This window comes from Alosa sapidissima, chromosome 3, assembly GCF_018492685.1.
Source record: "Alosa sapidissima isolate fAloSap1 chromosome 3, fAloSap1.pri, whole genome shotgun sequence".
NCBI classification, from domain to species: Eukaryota; Metazoa; Chordata; class Actinopteri; order Clupeiformes; family Clupeidae; genus Alosa; species Alosa sapidissima.
This window is the reverse complement of record NC_055959.1, coordinates 21,427,641-21,447,340: the sequence shown is the minus strand read 5'-3', so window position 1 is coordinate 21,447,340 and position 19,700 is coordinate 21,427,641. Positions and strand designations below refer to the sequence as shown.

General features: G+C 43.9%; 1 protein-coding gene across 4 annotated transcripts in view; it reads right to left on the bottom strand.

Moving 5' to 3' along the window:
• The window catches only part of LOC121706130 (protein shisa-6), a 52,979-nt gene extending 42,682 nt beyond the window's left edge, over positions 1-10,297 (bottom strand). For all 4 annotated transcript variants that reach the window (XM_042087611.1, XM_042087613.1, XM_042087612.1 and 1 more), the window contains exons 1-3: positions 10,240-10,297; positions 8,772-9,757; positions 2,002-2,156 (exon numbers count right to left, since the gene is read on the bottom strand). In XM_042087611.1, coding sequence (XP_041943545.1) covers positions 2,002-2,156; positions 8,772-9,322 — 706 coding nt within the window. In that variant the 5' untranslated portion in view covers positions 9,323-9,757; positions 10,240-10,297. The remainder of the gene's footprint in view (positions 1-2,001; positions 2,157-8,771; positions 9,758-10,239) is intronic.
• Positions 10,298-19,700: the final 9,403 nt, after the last annotated feature.

The window sequence follows — 19,700 nt, the reverse complement described above, 5'->3', positions numbered from 1 at the left end:
TTAGGGCAGCCGATGCTACGCAACAGCTGATCAAAGTGATGAAACAAGAAGTCTCCAGAGGACATGCACTGTAAGCCAGCAAGATGGATGTCACCAGAGCACCTCATGGGATCGCATCAGCAGAGCTATTACCAACGCACCAACCACCTCCTCTGGACCAGCATGCCTGCTCTCCACAACTTTCTTTTTTCTTTTGCTTCCCCCTCTTATAGGCACTTCTTCTTCCCCTTGAGGGCCTGCCCCCTGCCTGCCCCAGTGAAAGGAGACGTAATTTGAGATGCACAAATCAGCGTCACACAGAGTAGCCCTGCGGGCTCAAACCGCCACCCTCCCCCTCCCCCTGGCGCTGCCAATCCAGCCGACAGTGCAAACCAGCGGCAGACATCTTTTGCCCGTCTTCCATCGATTGGGGTGGAGTGAGTGTGTGTGTTTGGGGGGGGGGGGGGGGGTTGGGGTGGACAGTATAGTATTGCCCCCCCCCCACCCCCACCCCATCACCTCTCCCCTTCGTGGAGCAGGGTGGAGAAGTCTGGTGCTGTGACACGAGACTGAAACTTAATGCTGAGGAATCTGGGACAGCAGAGTAGGGCACTTAGCAGGCAGCGCTGCTCGGATCATCCCCAGGAGCGCGGATCTGGAGGCCGGATAAAAAGCAGAAGGCGGGAGAGGGGTGGGAGGTTAGGGTAGGGTTGGGGGGGGGGGGGGGGTATGTGGTGGGGGGCGGGGGCATGGCGCCCAACGGTGGAATTATGTCTCCGGACAGGACTAGTGTGTGTGCCATCAAGTGATGCCGCACACACACACGAGGGATGGGCATGATGTAGGCGCAGTGTGTGTGTGTGTGTGTGTGTGTGTGTGTGTGTGTGTGTGTGTGGCTGATGTGATCTTGGCATTCGCAAATGACCTTTGATATCTAATAAGAGATTAATGATACAGAGATTAAAAATGGCCTTTACTTGATTTATTTGATTCTTGGGTTATCCCTCTTCCTCATTTCCTTCTCAAACTCCCTCTCACTCTCATTCTCTCAGTATTTCTCTCTCTCTCTCTCTCTCTCTCTCTCTCTAACCATCCATATCTCTTTCGTTCTCCCTTCCTTAATAAACGAGCCCTCTGCTGGCGTTTACTAAAAGCAGGAGGATGATCAGAGGCTCTCTGGGCTGTATCAGAGGCCACTCATCAGAGGCCATCTGTAAAGTTTAAGAGAAACCACTCGGGCCTCTGCTCCACTTTCACTCTGCATGGTATCTATTCCTGCCGTCCAATCAGTGGGAGGCAGCCGAACGAGAGAGGAAGCTTTTGCAGGTCATCATGCTGAAATCAAACGAGGACCTCGGAGCCAGTGAGCAACGTGTTTTAATGTACACTCAGCTAGCAGATGCAACAGTGCAGAACAGAACTTCAACCCGTGTTCAGCAAAGCCTGGACTGCAACACTACATGCTCCTGCACTCAGTGTCCCTTTAAAAAGTCTCTCAAGGTCTCAAGGTCACAGAAGGGCATTCAGACACTGACAACCGACACAGTGGAAAATCTGAGTGGCTGGTGTGGCTGAGATACAAGAATCCGAAACAAAAGGTACTGTTAAGTGTACCCTAACTGCAAAATGCTTTTGAACCATGCGTACCCTTGTGCACTCACTGCCTGTCTACAGACAAACAACAGCACAGAAAAACCAGGGCTGACGAGAGCTAGGGGACTTGGAGGCCTGAGATTGAGCATGGGATGTCTGTTATTTCCATCTGAACTGACTCCAATTCTGCATGTCCACTTACACGCTGGACATTTATTACGTGCTCCGTTGCCATAGCAAGCGTTTGTTATCTGTGTATCACTGCCTGATGTCATCAACAATTTAAACGCTTCCCCTCTACTGTGTCCAGGAGCTCACATCACCGGTGTGAACACTCATGGACTTCAGCATCCTGCTGAACAAATCTGATCACCTGTGAACAGACATGATGGCCTCCACTCGAAAACCCTGAAAGAGGGATTGACCTACCGTGATTGGGCTTGGCGTGGACCGGCGTGTAGTGATTCTTTAATGTCCGCACAGGCGTGTTCTCCTGGGGCGAGCTGTCAATCGCTGCAATGTTTTCGTGCTCATACTGTTGGGAGGGAACAGCGCCTTGCTGCCTCATGATGTCCGCAAGCGCTCTGGAAACAACAACAAAAAAGTAAGAACAAGAAGTTAGACAATTCCAAGCAAGTCATTGCATTCCAATCAAAGCCTTCTGTTTAATTGCAACTAGTACACATTCTTTTCACCTTCAAGCCCCTGAAGGTCCACCTAATTTATTTAATCACAGTGCCAATATAATTTACTTCCTCCTTGGTGGAGTGTGCACCTTCCACACATAGTGGTAATTACAGCCCTAAGTGGTAATGTGGTGGACTTGGGTGTGGAGGCATTCAAGTTACAGATGGATGCTAGCTTTGGGCAGAGTACAGTCGATTGCATGTATTATCATTGTGCCCTTTCTACCTATTCTCTAATGCAGTGGTTCTCAAACTGTGGTACGGGTACCACTGGTGGTACGCAAACTCTCGCTAGTGGTACTCAGGGAGTCTCCAAGGTGTCTTTTCATAAAGACTTGACAACACAAAACAGTATGTAAAATATAAAATATGTAGTTGAATTGGCCTTTACGCACCTGTGGTTGGTATTTTAATGTCGGTCATAATGGTGGTACTTGGAGAGGCAATTGTTTTTGTGGGTGGTACTCATTGTGAAAAGTTTGAGAACCACTGCTCTAATGGAAATAGAATACTGTACGCTCTTTAAAACAAAGAGTTTCCTTCTGAGTACATTTGCCCCCACTATTCTCTACTTTTTCAGAGCAAGCGATTTTAATCTGAAACATGCCGCGAGCCGATGCCATGGGTGGACGACGCCACCTCGGAGAAAACAACAAGTGTCAACTGGCACCTTAAATGTGTCAGTGTCAACCTGCTCAAACACATCACGAGGCCCCCCCATCACTCCAGAACCGCCTGTGACTTTGGGAAAATGTATTAATAGCCTCTCCCTTCCAGGATGAGGCCTTTTTTTAACGTATCAGCTTCACAGACAGAGGCGACCTGATTTCCAGTGCCCCAGTTGGCTGCTGCGTCGTGCAGAGCGAGGGCTTGAGAACATCCAGATCTCAGCAGCGAGGAAGCTGCAGGCCCATGGAAAATGCCATGGAGTTCAGAGCCTGTTGATGTTTGACAGGGTTGAAAGTAGGCCTCTGGACTGCCACCGCCAGTGTGTTTTATAGTCTGTTCTAAATCTCTAAACATTGTGGTCAAGTAAAGGTCTAAATATCATGGAAATGGATCATCTTCATTGGGCTTCAAAATCGTGGAGGTTGGGATCCATGCTGAATCCAGGAAGCTGAAGAACCATGGCAACAAGTTTTGTTGACTGTGCTGTTTTTCTGAGTTTCTGGGAGCGACGCCAACTGTTTTACAAAGCAATAGTGACCTGCCAATCAAAGGCATTTGTAAAATACGTTTTTGACAAGCCATAATTAACATAAACTGTGATGATATAATGATGTGATTGTCACTATATTGTACAGTGCGACAGTAACAGAGAGACAGCTCCCTAGCTTCCCATAGGCAGGTTTGATTTGTCTTTGCAGATGTTTTTAAAAATATTTTTTTACAGCAAAATAGCAGGTTTGTAAATAAAGAAGTCATTGTTTCAAACACATTCTGTTCAGCTTTCAGCACAATGATGTCACATGCACACTCTCATTTCTTCCATTTTGCTTTTCGACAAAAACATTCAAATGACTTTTCACTGTCACTATGACCATGAACATTGGAAATACCCTTCAAACCATCAAAGCCTTTAACTTTAACCATGGACTGCAGATGGAAATGAGCTTTTAGCTAAACCTGGTACAAGCATCTCTTCTCTTTATGTGATTAATGTATTTTGGTCCCTGAAAGAAATAAACTAAAGAAAATGAGAAGGAGAATGTATTCCAGCATTGCCCATCTTTTCTTTTTTAACTAACTAGAGTTAGAAGTTGCTAGTTACTGTGATGTGTCGAATTTATTCAGTTAAGTAGGCCTACTGGTAGTGAAATACATGTATGTTTCAATATTCATTACCATCAATGAAAATGGAAAACATTATCACTATCAGACATCAACCAGCGTGCGACTGAAGTGTTCCTTTTGCCGAGCATATGCTACAACAATTAGCTTCCACTATAATCAGTGAAACTGACTACACCAGATGTGATAGTGACATGCACATTTGAAAAAATTAGACAGGTCTAAAACTTTTTACGCTCTGCAAATTGTTTGCTCCATGAACGGAACACTTTAGTTGCACATCCGCTTGCTTGTTCCACGCTGACAATTTTGTCAGCAGTGGTGGCAGGAATAAAATAAACAAACACTTCAGGTGAACAACTAAATGCATGAAGCATGGAAGAATACAACATGACACAAAGAGTCTATGCAAGCTGGTGAATATTTAGGATTAATCATCCATGACATCTCAAAGAACCACAAGACTTCAGCAAAATTCTTGGCAAATATCCTGCCAACTAGCCAACTTCACATAATTTAACAGTAATCCGTATCAGCTTAAACTACCTTGGGAACTCAAAGCCAACCACACATTTTGTACATTCATACGAGAAACATTGTCAAAATAACCATGTAACACAAAACATTTAGCTATTCTTACTTACAGTATGATGCATTCACTCAATACAATAGTGCTTTAGTTGAAGGCTGCAATTGCCCCAGTAGTTAATGCAATTGGCCCAGTAGTTAATTCAATTGCCCCAGTAGTTCATGCAAAACTGAAATAACATTTAACTTGTCCCTCCATGCTGTGTTCCAGCTCTCAGGACCCCCAGCCATTCACTTTCAGCATAACACTAGTAAATCAGCATCAGTGAATGGGTGGTTAAACAGACCGTTGGCACACAGGGACACAAAACTGTGAGTTCAGCCACTGACTACAGTAGAGAGACCTTAATCTCAATAAACATATGTGACGCAGGATGCACAGTGTCGTGAGCAGAAACAGGTATGCTGTCAAGAGGCAAGATAAGCTGGGTCTGTGTGTGTGTTCTCAGGTAGCTAGTTGACATTACTGCAACTCCCACAGAATGACCCTGATCGTCTGTGTCCTGACCCTCTGTCACAATCCAATAGAGATGTGGTCTGGTAAATTCACTTTTCTGGTGCTCCAGAGGTGCCCTTTTGTGCATAACAACATTCTGGAAGGCCTCAAATCCTCTTTGGACTGCATCAGAGCCTTGGCGGACAGGAGAAGGGATCAATACAGACATCTCAAATCACAGACTGTGGCTTCCTACTCTCCAGGTTCCTCGTGCTCCACTGAAGGTCAAGGTTAGTCGGCTTACTCTGCTCCAAGCCCTCGCTTCCTTCCCTTCCCCTCCCTTCACGCCGTGCGGTTGCTGCCATTTCAAGATGCACCAGTGCACCACCCCAACACCACACCCCACCACTATCCCCCTTTCCTGTTTTCGGTTGCATGCTGTTTCCAACTGTAACGCTAATCTCATGTTCCACTGCAGCTCGATTCACATGCTTGTCGGTTCCAGTGTCAAAAAAAAGAAAGAACTACAAAAATAAAAAATAAAACGAGCTTGAAAGGCAGACACCAGCCGAGTTTGCTTTGATGGAGCCGAACTGCGATGGCTGAGACAAACACTTAAGCGAAGTGAAAGCCACAAGATGGCCATGCTTAGGCATATCTTTCTCCTGTACTTCTCGCTGTCTCGTTGCATGCATCTCTCACTTCCCCTCTACCATGGTATTGTGAGACGAGATGTGGTGGCATTAAGCAGCCGGGGTTCAAAGAGTTTCCCCCTGGCGAGGATGCTGAGAAGTCACAGAGCCAGGGGTGTGAAAAAACACGACACACAGAGGCTTAGAGGAGAGAGAGAGAGGCAAACAACTTAGAGAAGTTTAGAAAACAACTTCTGATGTTTGGCTGCGTGCATCTGTGGCTGCAGGCGAAAGCTGAATGAGGTTGTTGAAGAGGTTGCTTTGGGGACAGCACGTGTGAGCAAAAGTGGCACTCTCACTCATTGCTGCCAGTCTGTCACTACTTTCTGTTCAGTTTTCCAAATTATTTATAGAAATTTTGGTGGGCCAGAAGGGAAAAAAGATTAGCCTGTTTGTGTTTGCAAAAAATGTTTCTCCTTATTCAAAATAATAAGCTCTTTAGAAATAAGTTGTGTGTCACACTCTTAACTTCAGTAGTCAACCTACATAAAATCTCTCATAACAGGGAGGACAACCTTTAAAGGCTTCACAAAATCTTCAATGAAACTATCCAATTTGATAAATCATGATTTACGTGACTTGGGAAACTAAGAATTTTCCAGTCTCCTAGGTTCCCTATCTACTGGTTGGTGCAGTGTAACACTATCCTGTTGCTTTCACATTCCAGCACACTATCAATATTTAAACAAAGACAAAACTTTACGCAGCTTCTCACAGCTGGATGCCTTGAAGAGCAAAGCCTTATGAGTCATCCCAGAGAACAGATATCTGATCAGTGATGAAAGGTGCCTGCAAAGAAGTTTCTCTGGGACACACTACCAGAAAACTCACTGTTATATCACTGTAGTCAAACAATCACCAACCACAACAAAGCCATGCTTCAATGATGTGTCTCTTTTAGCAGAGTGTTGATTAACCATGCCTGACCATTGAAGAAGTCTTAGTGCCATAGACAAATGTGGGACTCAATCCCCCAAAGCTCTGTTTTTCTGAACTGAATTAGGCTTTTCTATGCATCCGATTGGTTCACACATACCATATGCTGACAGGCCACCTGTATATACCTGGGTAGGTCCCAGGCTGAGCTCATGCCTATTAGCATGTAGTGCAGAAAGCCCACACCACCTCCTTCCCTTTCATAAGACTGCAGCAGTCTGTTTGCTTTCAGGTTACATTTTTCCAAATGACGTCCACTGAAGCAAAACATCCACTTTATCAACGGCTCTAGGGGTCTGAGATTAGGGAGGGGGTTATGGTGTTGCTAAGGCAAGTTGGAAGTTGGAGGTTTGCCGGTCGGTTAAAGCCAACGCCTTTGCTGTCACAGCTTTTTCCACTGGGCCATAATAACCATTTGGGAATACACTTTTGGGTCGCTGGAAATCACATCAAGACGATCATGAGGTTTGAGCCCTTGTCTGAGGCTGTGCAAACATCGCACTGTCAATCACACAGCTGGTGGACAAAATGGGAACAGAATGGGTGTACATGGATCCTCATGGTGAGCCCAACTGATCACCAGTGCCTGAAACAGCTGTGTCATCTTCACTGGTGATCTCAGAGTGACACTGCGCGCCACACTACCTCTGAGTAATCTGCTCTAGCTACTGATGAACAAAATGCCACTTTCACTCTCACAGCACTGTTAATAAGACTAAAATCAACACATTCCACAAATTAACGCCAGAGGAAGTGTGTATATGAATATATGAAGAGTTTGGTTCCAAAACGCTACTGTATATTGACCATTTTTCTATTTTGTTTTCCAAGTAATTTCAGTAACACTGTCCAAGTAAATTCAGTAAACTGCAATTTGATTAATATTACCTGAAATACACAGTTAAATAGCATGACTTTTTAATGTTTTTAAAAATAGAGCTATAGCAATTTGGAACCAAATGCTTCATAGAGAGAGAGAGAGAGAGAGAGAGAGAGAGAGAGAGAGAGAGACAGAGAGAGAGAGAGAGAGAGGGAGGGAGAGAGAGGGAGGGAGAGAGAAAGAGAGAGAGGGAGGGAGAGAGAAAGTTAATTTCTTCTCTTCACCACAGCCTTTTGCTTAAACCAGAGGTTCTAAACCTTTTTGGGGCTAAGACACAACAATGTTAAACCAAAAGGCAAAAGTCAAGGCACACTGACTTATGGTTACTGGTTATAAATGATGTCACACACATTATTATAGGCTATAACAGAGGTATTCATTTGTATTCCCATATTTTTTCAACGCAGAGAGTTCATGATCTGTGACATCACCACAGTGATAGGCATATGTTTGCATGATGTTGAATGAGCTTTTTAATTAAGAAGCTGTGTCATTGATGGATTTTAAAATCGCCCTATATATTTCAGAAGCCTGTATAAAAAGCCTGTATAAAACCACATTTCACAGCACACTACACAGGTTGAAACTGAGAAACTGAGATCCCCAGTTATGTTGGTCCATACATACTGTACCATCATCGCACTAATCCCTATCAGCTACATTATAATATCTTATATGATGGGTCAGGAAGGTCACACAACTCTTTATTCCTATTCACCATATCAATGAATTGTGGGGCTGGTGGGTTATGGTGTTACGCAGCACCCTTAAAAGGTACATGTGGTTGCTCTCTGGGAATGCTGATGTGACTCCCTCTCTAACACTGCAGCACTGGCAGGAGAGTTTGGTTGTGAAGGCAGTTTCTGAAGATATTTTCCCTCTATTAAAACAGTGTGTTCAGTACAGATGTTTTAATATACACTGAATGATTCTATTTGAGGAACATTGAATTGAAATTCACCACATGTTAAATTTGTATAGGTTAGAACATGTGTTAACAAAAACACATGCATTATTACTGGGCTCGGTAGCCTAATCAGTAAAGTAAACAGGAAAAGTGAGAATAATACAACAATATGCATAATACAATTATTATGATGAATTAATTTAAAACTTTCTGAACTTGCTCTTAAACCAAAGTAAATGATAAACAGTAAATTATATATACGTCGTCTGTGTAGCCTACTCACCTGTGGACGTTCATTTCCTGAGGGGGGTTTATAACTTTGTCATATGCGATTTTTACAGAAACTCCTATTGCGATTATCAACGCTATTACGCCACATGTGACATAGACAGTAGTGTTTGTTTGATCCGTTTCAGGGTCGTATGTGTCTCCTGTAGGCGTGGGGGAGGGAGATGGAGTTTTGATCATCCAGTCTGGAGTCACGTAATTCCTGCATATTTTCTGATTTAAGCGCTTTGCTTTTTCGTTACAACAAAACCGCAGGTAACAGCTTCCGCAACAGTACCTATGATCTGTGTTGTTGCACTCGAATTCTTTATCATACTGTCCACTGACGTCGAAGTAACCCAGGCACATGTCATGATCACCGATCACCGAAGGCGACTGGAGCTGCGTTATCTTCTGTGGCATCTCAGTGGAAGCGACAGTACTGTTAACTTCTTTTGCCTTCGGTGTCCGCTTTGGGGCATTTTTATTCTTCTTGCCCGTGGCTGCGCTAAGTACATTCATAGGGTCCAAATATATCAAAAGTAGCAGGAGGTGTTGTATCCCCATGTCTTGAGGTGGTGTGTCTTTATGGCTGCGTGTAATCTCTCTGTCCACTTTTACCGTACTTCCAGCTCTTCAAACTAAAGGGGACTCGCCTGTCACAGAGCTGGGTGAGCCACACAGCTGTCTGCGGGGGTACATGGCCGATGCCCTTCTCCTGCTGTCCGGCTTTAAGAGTGCCATGCTCCGACAGAGGGCTAGACGCCTCTTTTGTTCACCACTTCCCGCAAGATGACCGTGTTACGCCCCGTGCATTTTTCCAACTCATGTGTCCTTGGTCACTGGCGGGGTTAACGGAGGAAGAAGAGAGTGACAAATTAAGGCTTTCGGACAAGAGAGAATGTGGACCGGGAACATGAAAACAATTCTTCCATTACAGTCTCTGAGGAAAAGATGATATTTACACATCGACTCTTATATCTTGAGTTGTGTAACTTTCTCCTGAAATCAGTAAAGGGAGAGAAAGCTCGTTAGTAATCGGGTTGCCAATTGATTCCTCTAAACTAAAAGTTTTACCCTACTCAACTTTAAGTATTCATAAAGAGATCGCTTTCGTAAAATGGAGAAAACAGGGCATGTTTAACTTTTGAACTATCCTGTTTAGCCTATAACCTGAGAGAAATCCCGTTGTCTCCTCTCAACGCGTTTCAGTACCCTGGACAGCGCACGGTGAACAGACTCAACATGACCCACAATTCCAATATTATTCAGAACAAGTGTGAAGGATAAATATCAATTACGTTATTATAGCCTATTAATATGAATCTGCCGTGCATATAGCTATGACAAGCAGTGTAGTTTTACTCTTAGATAGCCTACATTTTATACAAAACGAAATATAATTCCGGTAAATTCAACGTGCTATTTTTCCTTATTTAAAAAATTGCTGCATTTTTAGGCTACAAATGCATACACGCGCTTACCTCTGCGCGGTGTCCGATTCTGGGGTGCTCCGGCGCAACCACTGCCTCAACAAACCGCTGAGCGCGAAGAGAGACCTCTCACCGACCCGCCTCCATCGCGCACTCTCCCCCAGCACTTCGACGTCACAAGAATTCACCAGGTACCTGAGTTAATTACAAACCTCTCTCATTCAGTAATGCGCGGCTGGTTATAGCCACGGGCAGTTCTCTATGTCAGTGGACTTTTCGGTAGCTGCCGAGATTGACATAGGCCCCCTTTCATCGCCAGGCACTAAGGACCTAATCTCGCCTTCCCCAGCAACAGAATCACCCGTGATTTGGCAGGCGATGAAGCTGATTATTCTCTCCACCGACAGGGCAAATGCTCAAATGTATCTTAGTAACCATAAGAGTATCCTAAATGTCATACATATTAGGTGATACTACTGCAAAGTTACATTGAACATACCAATCTGCATCTGGTGTACAGTTTAATCAATATGCAACTGACACACATATAAAATATAACTCACTGGAATGGGAAAGACTATGATCACCTAATCAGAGGATGTAATGTAATGGTGCTTAAAGAAGCCATGCAACATAAATCATCCATTTTGGATCTTGGCCACTCTGTGCATGTGGAGAAACTGAATCGAAAGCAACGGGGCCACTGCAGGTTTGCCCTATATTCTCAAATCAGCTGAGGACCCATGATGCTATTTGAATACGAGCAGATGAGGCAGCGAAGTCTAAAACAGGTCATCTGTCTTGGATGTGACAAGCTGAAAGGCTCACAGATGTTGGCTGTTTACCAAGACTGCTGCTGGTATTGGTAAACAGGTCAAGACAAGTGATTGAAAAGAGCCACAGTGCTGTGACCCATAGCATAATTAGGCAACAATAGTCACTCAAAGCATAAAGCGAGACGGAGCATGGCAAGACAGAGAGAGAGAGAAGGAAGAAAAAGAAGAGAGAGATATGAAGAGAGAGAGAGAGAGAGAAAAATGCAGCAACCTTTCAGTGCAAAATGCTTAAGAGCGAAACCGTGACGCCTTTTGTAGGGCAACTTCTTTAAAAAGGGGAAGAGGGAGCTCTTATGTCCCCAGGAGAAAAATATGACAGAGAGGAGAGAAGCCTGTTGATGATGAATGCACATCTCCTTCACACACACACAAACACGTGCACACACACACACACACACTGAAGCCTAGAGATTTTTGCAAATGAGACAGCGATATGCAACCCCTCTCTCTCTCTCTCTCTCTCTCTCTATCTCACCTACTCACTCTTCCTCTCTCTCTCTCTCTCTCTCTCTCTCCCTCCCTGTCTGTCAAAGTGACGTGTCAGGTGGCAGGACACAAAAGGGAAGAACGATGGTCTATTAGCGTTTAACAGCTTACCGTGGTGAGAGGGGCCGCCTCAGCAAAATGCGGTGACAGGTGACGACAGGCTCAACATTAGCTGGGAAATAATGAGGGCATATTCTCACCTCCCCACCCCCTCCATCTGAGGAAGAGAAATAACTGAAATAATTAATTTCCAGTGATGAAAATCTGCTCTGCGGTGTTGGAGATCTCGCATGGGAGACCACGTTGACACATTTACACCATTTGCTGGTATTTGGACTGGATTACAGAGGCATTACATGAGCTCTCGGTAAACAAGAGACAGGTCTCTACTTTTATCAGCTCTCCATTAAGTGCCACACCGACTGGATTGACTGGAGATGAACGTCAACACTTACTGTACACACACACACACACACACGCACGCACGCACACACACGCACGCACGCACGCACACACGCACGCACACACACACATACACACACACAGATACACACACACACACACACACACACACACACCATTGAGAACATCTCCCTGCACGGGGACTTTTGAATTCAAAGGCTGTGCTCTCGTAAGTGTCTGCCCCAATTCTCAGGCTACTAAAGCTGCAGCTTTCTTGGTCCAGCTGCACACTCCCTAACCCTTTGGTAATGGACCTGTCAAAACATATTTCACCAATGCTTCAGAAAATCTTCAGTCCCAAACAATTCTCCAAAAAACAAACTGTTTTGTGGGCTTCTGTGGTTCTCCTGCATCTCATTAGAAGATCTGCCCGGTTGGAAAAACCACTGAGGGTGGACTGAAGGTGGGAAGCAAGCAAGCTGGTTTTTTTTTTTAGGAGTAAGGACACAGAAAGGTCCTGACCACCACTGAGCCGGTATCCATCAGCTGATCTTAAGTGAGCATACTCTGAAGTGCTATCTACAAGGCCCAGAAGCGCCGGCAGGCCCCAGGACCCCAAGCCAACAAGCACACTGAGAGGTGGGAAATTAGAAGATGGTATCTGACACTCTTCACAAAATGATGGGGACATCCATAGCCCTCAGAGAGTCCACAGAGGAATTTGAATGCAGGCCTGAATGTGTCAGATTGGCACACAAGCAGATGTGGAAGGTGGTTCAGTGGTCGGGCATTTTCTGTAAGTTCACTGTTCACTTTAGCTGGAATCTTGTCCGTCGGAGGGTGGAGAGCGTAGGGAGTGGTAGAAGACCAGACCCTACAGAACTGTGCTGCCTATGTATACATGTATGGATGGTTCCTGTGTGTGTGTGTGTGTGTGTGTGTGTGTGTGTGTGTGTGTGTGTGTGTGTGTGTGTGTGGGTGTGTAAGAACTGCAGAAAAAAGATAATAGAAAATAGAACAGAAAAAAGATGACGAAGAGTAAAAACCCATAGCCAGAGATAGGGCAATGGACTGGTAGTGAATGAAAGACAAGAACGCCAGAGCCAGAGAAACAAAACCAGATTTAAAAAACAAATAAACAAGGAGAGAGAGAGAGTGCCTGCCAGACCCAGGGAAAACATATAGCTAAGACCGTAGAAAAAGACAGCAATGACTAATAAGGAAAAATGAGAGAGAGAGAGAGAAGCAGTATTATACTGTAGTGTGAGTGAGAGAAGAGATTGAGAGCTGTGAGCACATGGTGGAGTTTATCTGGTGGCAGAAGAGAGAGAAAGAGAGAGAGAGAGGACAGGGTTTGGCTGAATGAATTCAGAATCCAGCCTCTGCCTCACTGCAGACTCCCTTATCTTCCTGATTCATAAAAAAAACCCACGTCACGTCGAACGGCGCAGTCATTCTGCCGGCTTTGTTAAAACTTGCTTGAAGTGACATGGCCCGCTCAATGCAACGTGACGCAGTTTGGATATGAAAGTGCAGGAGCCCTGATATAAAACCCCCACAAAGAATGATGGACAGAAAAGTGTCAAAGCAGAGCATGACAGTGAGGGCCTTCATAGGAGCTCACAGTGGGAGGGGGGGGGGGGATTCACACTGATAAGGCCCTATGACAGACACCGGGGACAAACGGCCATATCTCTGGCGAAACTGAAGCCGGAAATGAAAGGGAGAAGAAGTATGATAACCCACGGACTGGACAGTGCACTCATGACACCCCTTACACACTGGCCCTTCAGCAGACAGAAGTCACACACTGGGGACACTCAGAAAGCTGTCCAGAGAGACCGGCGTTATGAGGAATTCCACAAATGTAAGAGAGCACATTGATAGTACTTCAAGGATAGAGGAAGACATTATGATATGTAAAATAATACTGTTCAGCACTGCCGATGTGGTAGATTATGGACACTGAAACACCATACTGCACTGGAGCCTTTAAAGTTTGTTTATGTCTATGTTTATATTTACATTTCTTAGCGAATGCTTTTGTCCAAAACAATGGAGATTATATTTAAATCAAGGACCAAACCAAAACACACCATGAGGTAACTCACCCCTCCCTCCAGTATTCGCAGAGAAACTCCACACAGTGTTCAGTTTTTGTTTGGAGGACAGGCTGCCCCATAATTAGTTTGTTTCCAGTTTTCAAAGTCTGGGCTGCCTACAGAGACCATTTTTTTAACAGTGTACTCACGGGATGGGCAGCAAGTGGATCCTGAAGCGGTGTTCGATGATTGTGACAAAAAAATTTTATGGGCTTGAAATCATGTACAATCGCTGAGTCACCTTTAAAGCACTCCTGTGGATAATTGTCTTTATTTCTTCTATTCTCAGATCTGTCTGTTTAATGAACAATAAAGTAATATTTTTATCCCAGAGATGTTTTGTTTCAGATTGAATACACTCATTCCTGTCTTTTTATGACTCACAGTTCATTGGCCAATCACAGTCCAATGTCAAAACCCACTGTGGCTGCAATTAATGCAACTAATACAGTTTTTTTCAATCGCTAAAAAGCGCTTACCCATACTTCAGATACTTTTTCTAAACTCTTAACACAGACTCACACCTACAAAACACAATTGGCCAAATGGATAATTTTCTTCTCAAAAACACATTTTGTTAAATATATACTAACTCTTCATTTCAATACAGAACACATCTTTCTCTGCACACACCAACTTTACCAAAACACTGGAAATCTGACTCAAAATGAAATTATTCTGTCAAAGAATAACACTTGTTTTCTCTTCACAAGGTACATGCAGTCAATCAAAGTACACCAGGTTTCAAAATACTGGCTATTGTTGACATTACAAAAACTGCATAGACTTGTATGTTCCAGTTTTACAGGTATTTGCATGCAAAACATGCTATCCACCGTTTTTACACTAAATTTCTTGGTTGGGAACTGTATGTCCACATGTAATGTTCACATTCAAAAGCATTCCAGTAAAAAGCAAATCATTTTTTTCCCCTTTACTGTTTACAGGTACAGTAGAAATACTGTTTACAGTATGATAGAACAGAAAAAGTTTTACAGTATTGCTTACAGTGAACAAAATAGCCATGAAACACATAAAAGCTGAACAAAAAACAACAGCAAAAAGCCCAGATAAAAAGGGGGGGAACTAAAAATAACACTGTAAATAATTTAATGTAAATAAATTACTGTATCTAATCTCTGCGATCTTCAGAGTTAGGCCACACGTTTTCATCAACATCACATCTGATCAGATCTGATGCACCTGGGATAAAACCATTTGGAAGCAGAGCAGAAGCAGAGGTTTTTATACTGTATCTAAGGTTTGGAATATTGTGTTTGCTATTGTGGGATGTTGTGTGTTAACATTTGTAAATACTACAAAAACAATCCATAGTTTTGTTGGGAGGTATAGCTTGTCTGTTAAGAAAATGTAAGCATTGTGGAAATGTGTTCACTGGCTGCATATTGTGTGAAAACGACATGAAATGTGTGAATGGTATGGCCACAAAAGACCGATGCTGTGCTAATTGTGTTTAGAGTTTTGAAAATGTGACAACTGGTTAGACAAACGCTTGTTAGCGACTGAAAAAAACTGTAACTGGACAAACCGGTGAGTGGTCTTCCACAGAGGATCGCTAGCTTGCAGGCCGAATCAAGCTGAATTAAACATTAGGGCACTGTATTCATTAGTTTCAAAAACACAGTGCTTTCCAAAATGTGAGCACGGAGAGAGGAAATGAGAGAGATAGAGAGAGAGAGAGAGAGAAGGAGAGAGAGAGAGAGTGTGTGTGTGTCTGTGTGTGTGTGTGTGTGTCTGTGTGTGTGTCTGTGCATGTATTTGTATTTGTTAGAGTAGAGTCTATGGCGTTGCCATTTGGAGTGTCAGGCAGTGCTGGCAGGGGTGGAGGAGCGAGCCAGTCGTAGCAGAGCAGCTGTGAGGGATTACAGCTGGAGCCGTTAGCTGTGAGAGCGAGCGCATGAGCCAGCAGCTGGAGCCTGACCACGCACCACACAGACAGATAGATAGACAGGCAAGCAGGCAGACAGACAGTCAAACAGATAGACAGACAGACAGACAGACAGTATGTCCTGCTAAATGTAGGGACAGTGCATGCACAGACAACACTCTCCAATGTTGTCCATACCACCACCATCATCACGACTGCCAGGCAGTGAAATGGTCTCCCCCAAAGCTGGAGTGACAGATGGTCAGCTTGTGGTCGTGCTCCTGGACCTACACTTATCAATCAGCTGCCATAGACCCCTCATTCTGACTGACATTCTCCCTTTCAGGACTCAGCTGGGTGGACAGCTATCAAGTCTAGACCACACCAGAACCCAAGTCTGGACAACGTTAGAAAAAGACATGGTGCTGGCATGGTGCTACTGTATACCAGTGTTCAGTCAGAGTTTGGAAGCTGGTTTTGAAAAAAGTGTGCATGCCCAATCCACCCTCCAATCTTACCCAGACTTCTAGTTGAGTTGTCTCTGAAACAGAGGCGCAACAGAGTCTTTGTTTTATTATTGCAGAATAATTCAATAGTAATGCTGTGGAGAGGAGAAACAAGACAGCTGAGTAGCTAAAGCTGTTCAAGATGTCTGTGAAAAGGTGTTTTTCATCTAGAAGCTGCAGCAGACTATGAAATAACTGGAAATGTTACAGTACAGTGGGAGAAGGTGGGGTCTTGATAATGAATGAATGAGGAGGGATTCTACAGATGAGGCTACGCACTTCATTAATCTAGTTCCTTATTCTCAGATTAAGTCCCTGGAACATTCCAGAAGATGTCTGAGGAGAGCTCCAGCATCTGTGATTGGCAGGATGAGGCCTCAGAGGGGAATCAAAGCTTTGGCTCTCGTCTCCCAGATCTGGGTTGGAGATGTCAGTTTTCTGGTCCTGCTGTCTGTCAGTAGTACGCGGTTGCTCGTCTTCCTAATGATCTCTGCATTCCTACTCATTTCTCATCCATCCATTTTATTTATTTACTTATACTTTAAACCTTCTATCTGTCCATCCAATGACCTATTTATTTACAAGTTTATTTATCTTCCACCTGGTGGCCAGATGTCTCTAGTCATATCAATGGCATGACTGTGTCGCTCTACCACAAATGTGTCTTCAGTGGAGCCACAAGGGTCATAAATAAGATAGGAAGGCAGATGAAAGTCTCTGTTCCAGTGCCGTGGCTGTCTTGCTCTCTATCTCTTCCTCTCTCTCTGTATCTCTCTCTATCTATCTCTCTGTCTGGCTTTCTATCAATTCTTCCACTCCATATGCACCCCAATGCCACTGTGAATGACTTAATTCCAGTTCAACTCTTAGGGAAATTTGGCTCTATCTGTGTTTGGGTGTGCTCATTGTAGTATGTGTGCGCACATCTGATCTCTCTCTGTGTGTGTGTGTGTGTGTGTGTGTGTGTGTGTGTGTATGCATGTGCATATGTCTCTGTGTGTGTCCTGCTGTGCCTCTGAACAGTTGAAATGTGGGAAGAGTACCCCGCAGTGAGCTAGAAGATTGGACCCAGGAGAAGAGAGCACGAGGGAGTGAGTGAGGGTTGAAAGAGAAGAACGGAGTTGTGAGAGAAAAGGGAAAGTCTGTGTGACTAAGGACGCGAGTGTGTGAGTGACAAATTGGACTAGATTTGATCATTCCCTTTAATGTTTACCCACATACTGTGTTAGTAGGTGGACACATTGACAAGTTATTTTCATTATTATATTTCATCTGTTCATCTATTCAATCTGTTCTCACAATGATTGTGTCTGTGGCTGCTGATACAAACACTATATGGATATGAACAGTATGTGGATGCTGATATGTAAAGGTCAGGTTGATGTGAAAGATTGCTAGTGTCTCTTTGTGGAGCCTCTACAGACCTAGTTTGTTGTACTATCCATATGGGAATTGCTTGTGCATGTACAGCCCTGTCCACTGCTAAAACCTGAGTTCATCTCTAAGTTTGGCTTCAGCACTATTAGCCTTTAGTGCAGAGAAGATTCTGCACCCTGAGGAGCATAGCATGAAGTATGTGCACATAAGACATAAACCCTAGGAGCAATTATGGGGGATAGGGGCCTGCCTCAAGGGTTCAGCAACTGTGTAAGTATTTTTTTTTCTGTCAGATGCATCTTTTTCCCTACATGCATCAGAGGATTCAACGATATATCAGTTCAGGTTAAGATCCCACACAAATGACTTGGCTAATTCACTACCCATGTTAGAGCCCTTTCGGTGAGAGGCTGGCAGTAGTTGTGTGTGCTCATCCAGCTGTGCAGAAGAAAAGCCTGACCAGTGGGGGAGAGAGAGAGACAGAGAGAGAGCTTAAACACCCTTCTCTCTCTGGGACTGATCTGCCAGAAACAGAGGCAAAGAGAGCCTGGAGATCTCTCTCTCATTCTCACAAACACACACACACATTCACTCATTCAATCTCTCTCTCTCTCTCTCTCTCTCTCTCTCTCTCTCTCTCTTGTCTCTATCTAATCTGTCCTGCCAGTCATAATCATCCTAAATGGCTCCACACTTAATCAAAGGTGCTGGTTCGCCCATTAAGATATTCCCGACACTCAGAGAGATCTCCTCCATTGCACACAGGAATCCTGTATCACCCCCGGCTTCGAAATAAGGATCTTCATGTTTCAAGCTGCCCCCCATGCTCAACATGGCTCCCCTCTGTTGTATGCCTGCAAACCACCCATCCATAGGATCTTACAAGCACACCTCCCTGGTTCACTTTACTTCTCTGCCAGGCTTTTGAATTCCCGTCACTCAAGGGAGCAATCCCAGCGTTGACAGCACTCAATCACTCACAGGATTGATGGCCCTGTGGACTGGGGCAACGCGTGTTTGCATTGGCCACCTTAAAGAGAAAACAAATACATCTGCAGGTCAGACTGTGTGTGTGTGTGTGTGTGTGTGTGTGTAGAGGGTAGATGTTTAGACATTTAGAGCAGCAGTTTAGAGGGCTTAGAAGAGAAGTGATTGGTATGAGGTTGGCTAGAGGTGAGGTGTGACAGCTAGGGTAGTATAGCATTGCATAATGGTCTTTAATGCTACAGTGAGGTTTACTCTCAGATATTCATAAATTCATACATATATACACACTAAATATGCATAATATTGAAGTATAACAACCCCGGGCTGTTTAAGCCATTATGCTTTCAATTAAGTCCAGTACAATGAATAATAAATCATTGTATCAAAAATATTTATCAAATTACACACACACACACATACTGTATAAATGCCAATGGACCTGGATAAAACCTCATCTGTGATACAAGATCTCTTGATCTTATCTCCAAAGTATCACCAAACTGATCTTTTTTAGTTAGCCATGAACATTAGACTGAGAACATTAGAGAGTTCATCTGCAGTGCTGCTAGAAATAAATGAGTCATAGATCTAAGCTGATAAATGTAACAAAGGTGTGATGAATTTGGAAGATTGTACTGTACTGCCTTTCCGATATGCTATCTCTGAAAAATGAGGCTACTGAAATGCTAAGCAGTGACTTGATCCTTGAACTTTTGACACTTTTGTCCTCATATCTGAATTTATATCATAAAGTCACTTAAAAAATATATATTAGTTTTTTTAGAAAAATAAATATTCAGTAATGTAGAGTACAGTACTGCAGACATCCATATTTAAAATTCTTCTTCAGTCATTCATCAATCCAAGTGTCCTTTCTATCTGCGCCTTCTTGTACTTCATTGCTCTGTTAGCTTCATAGTGATCTAAA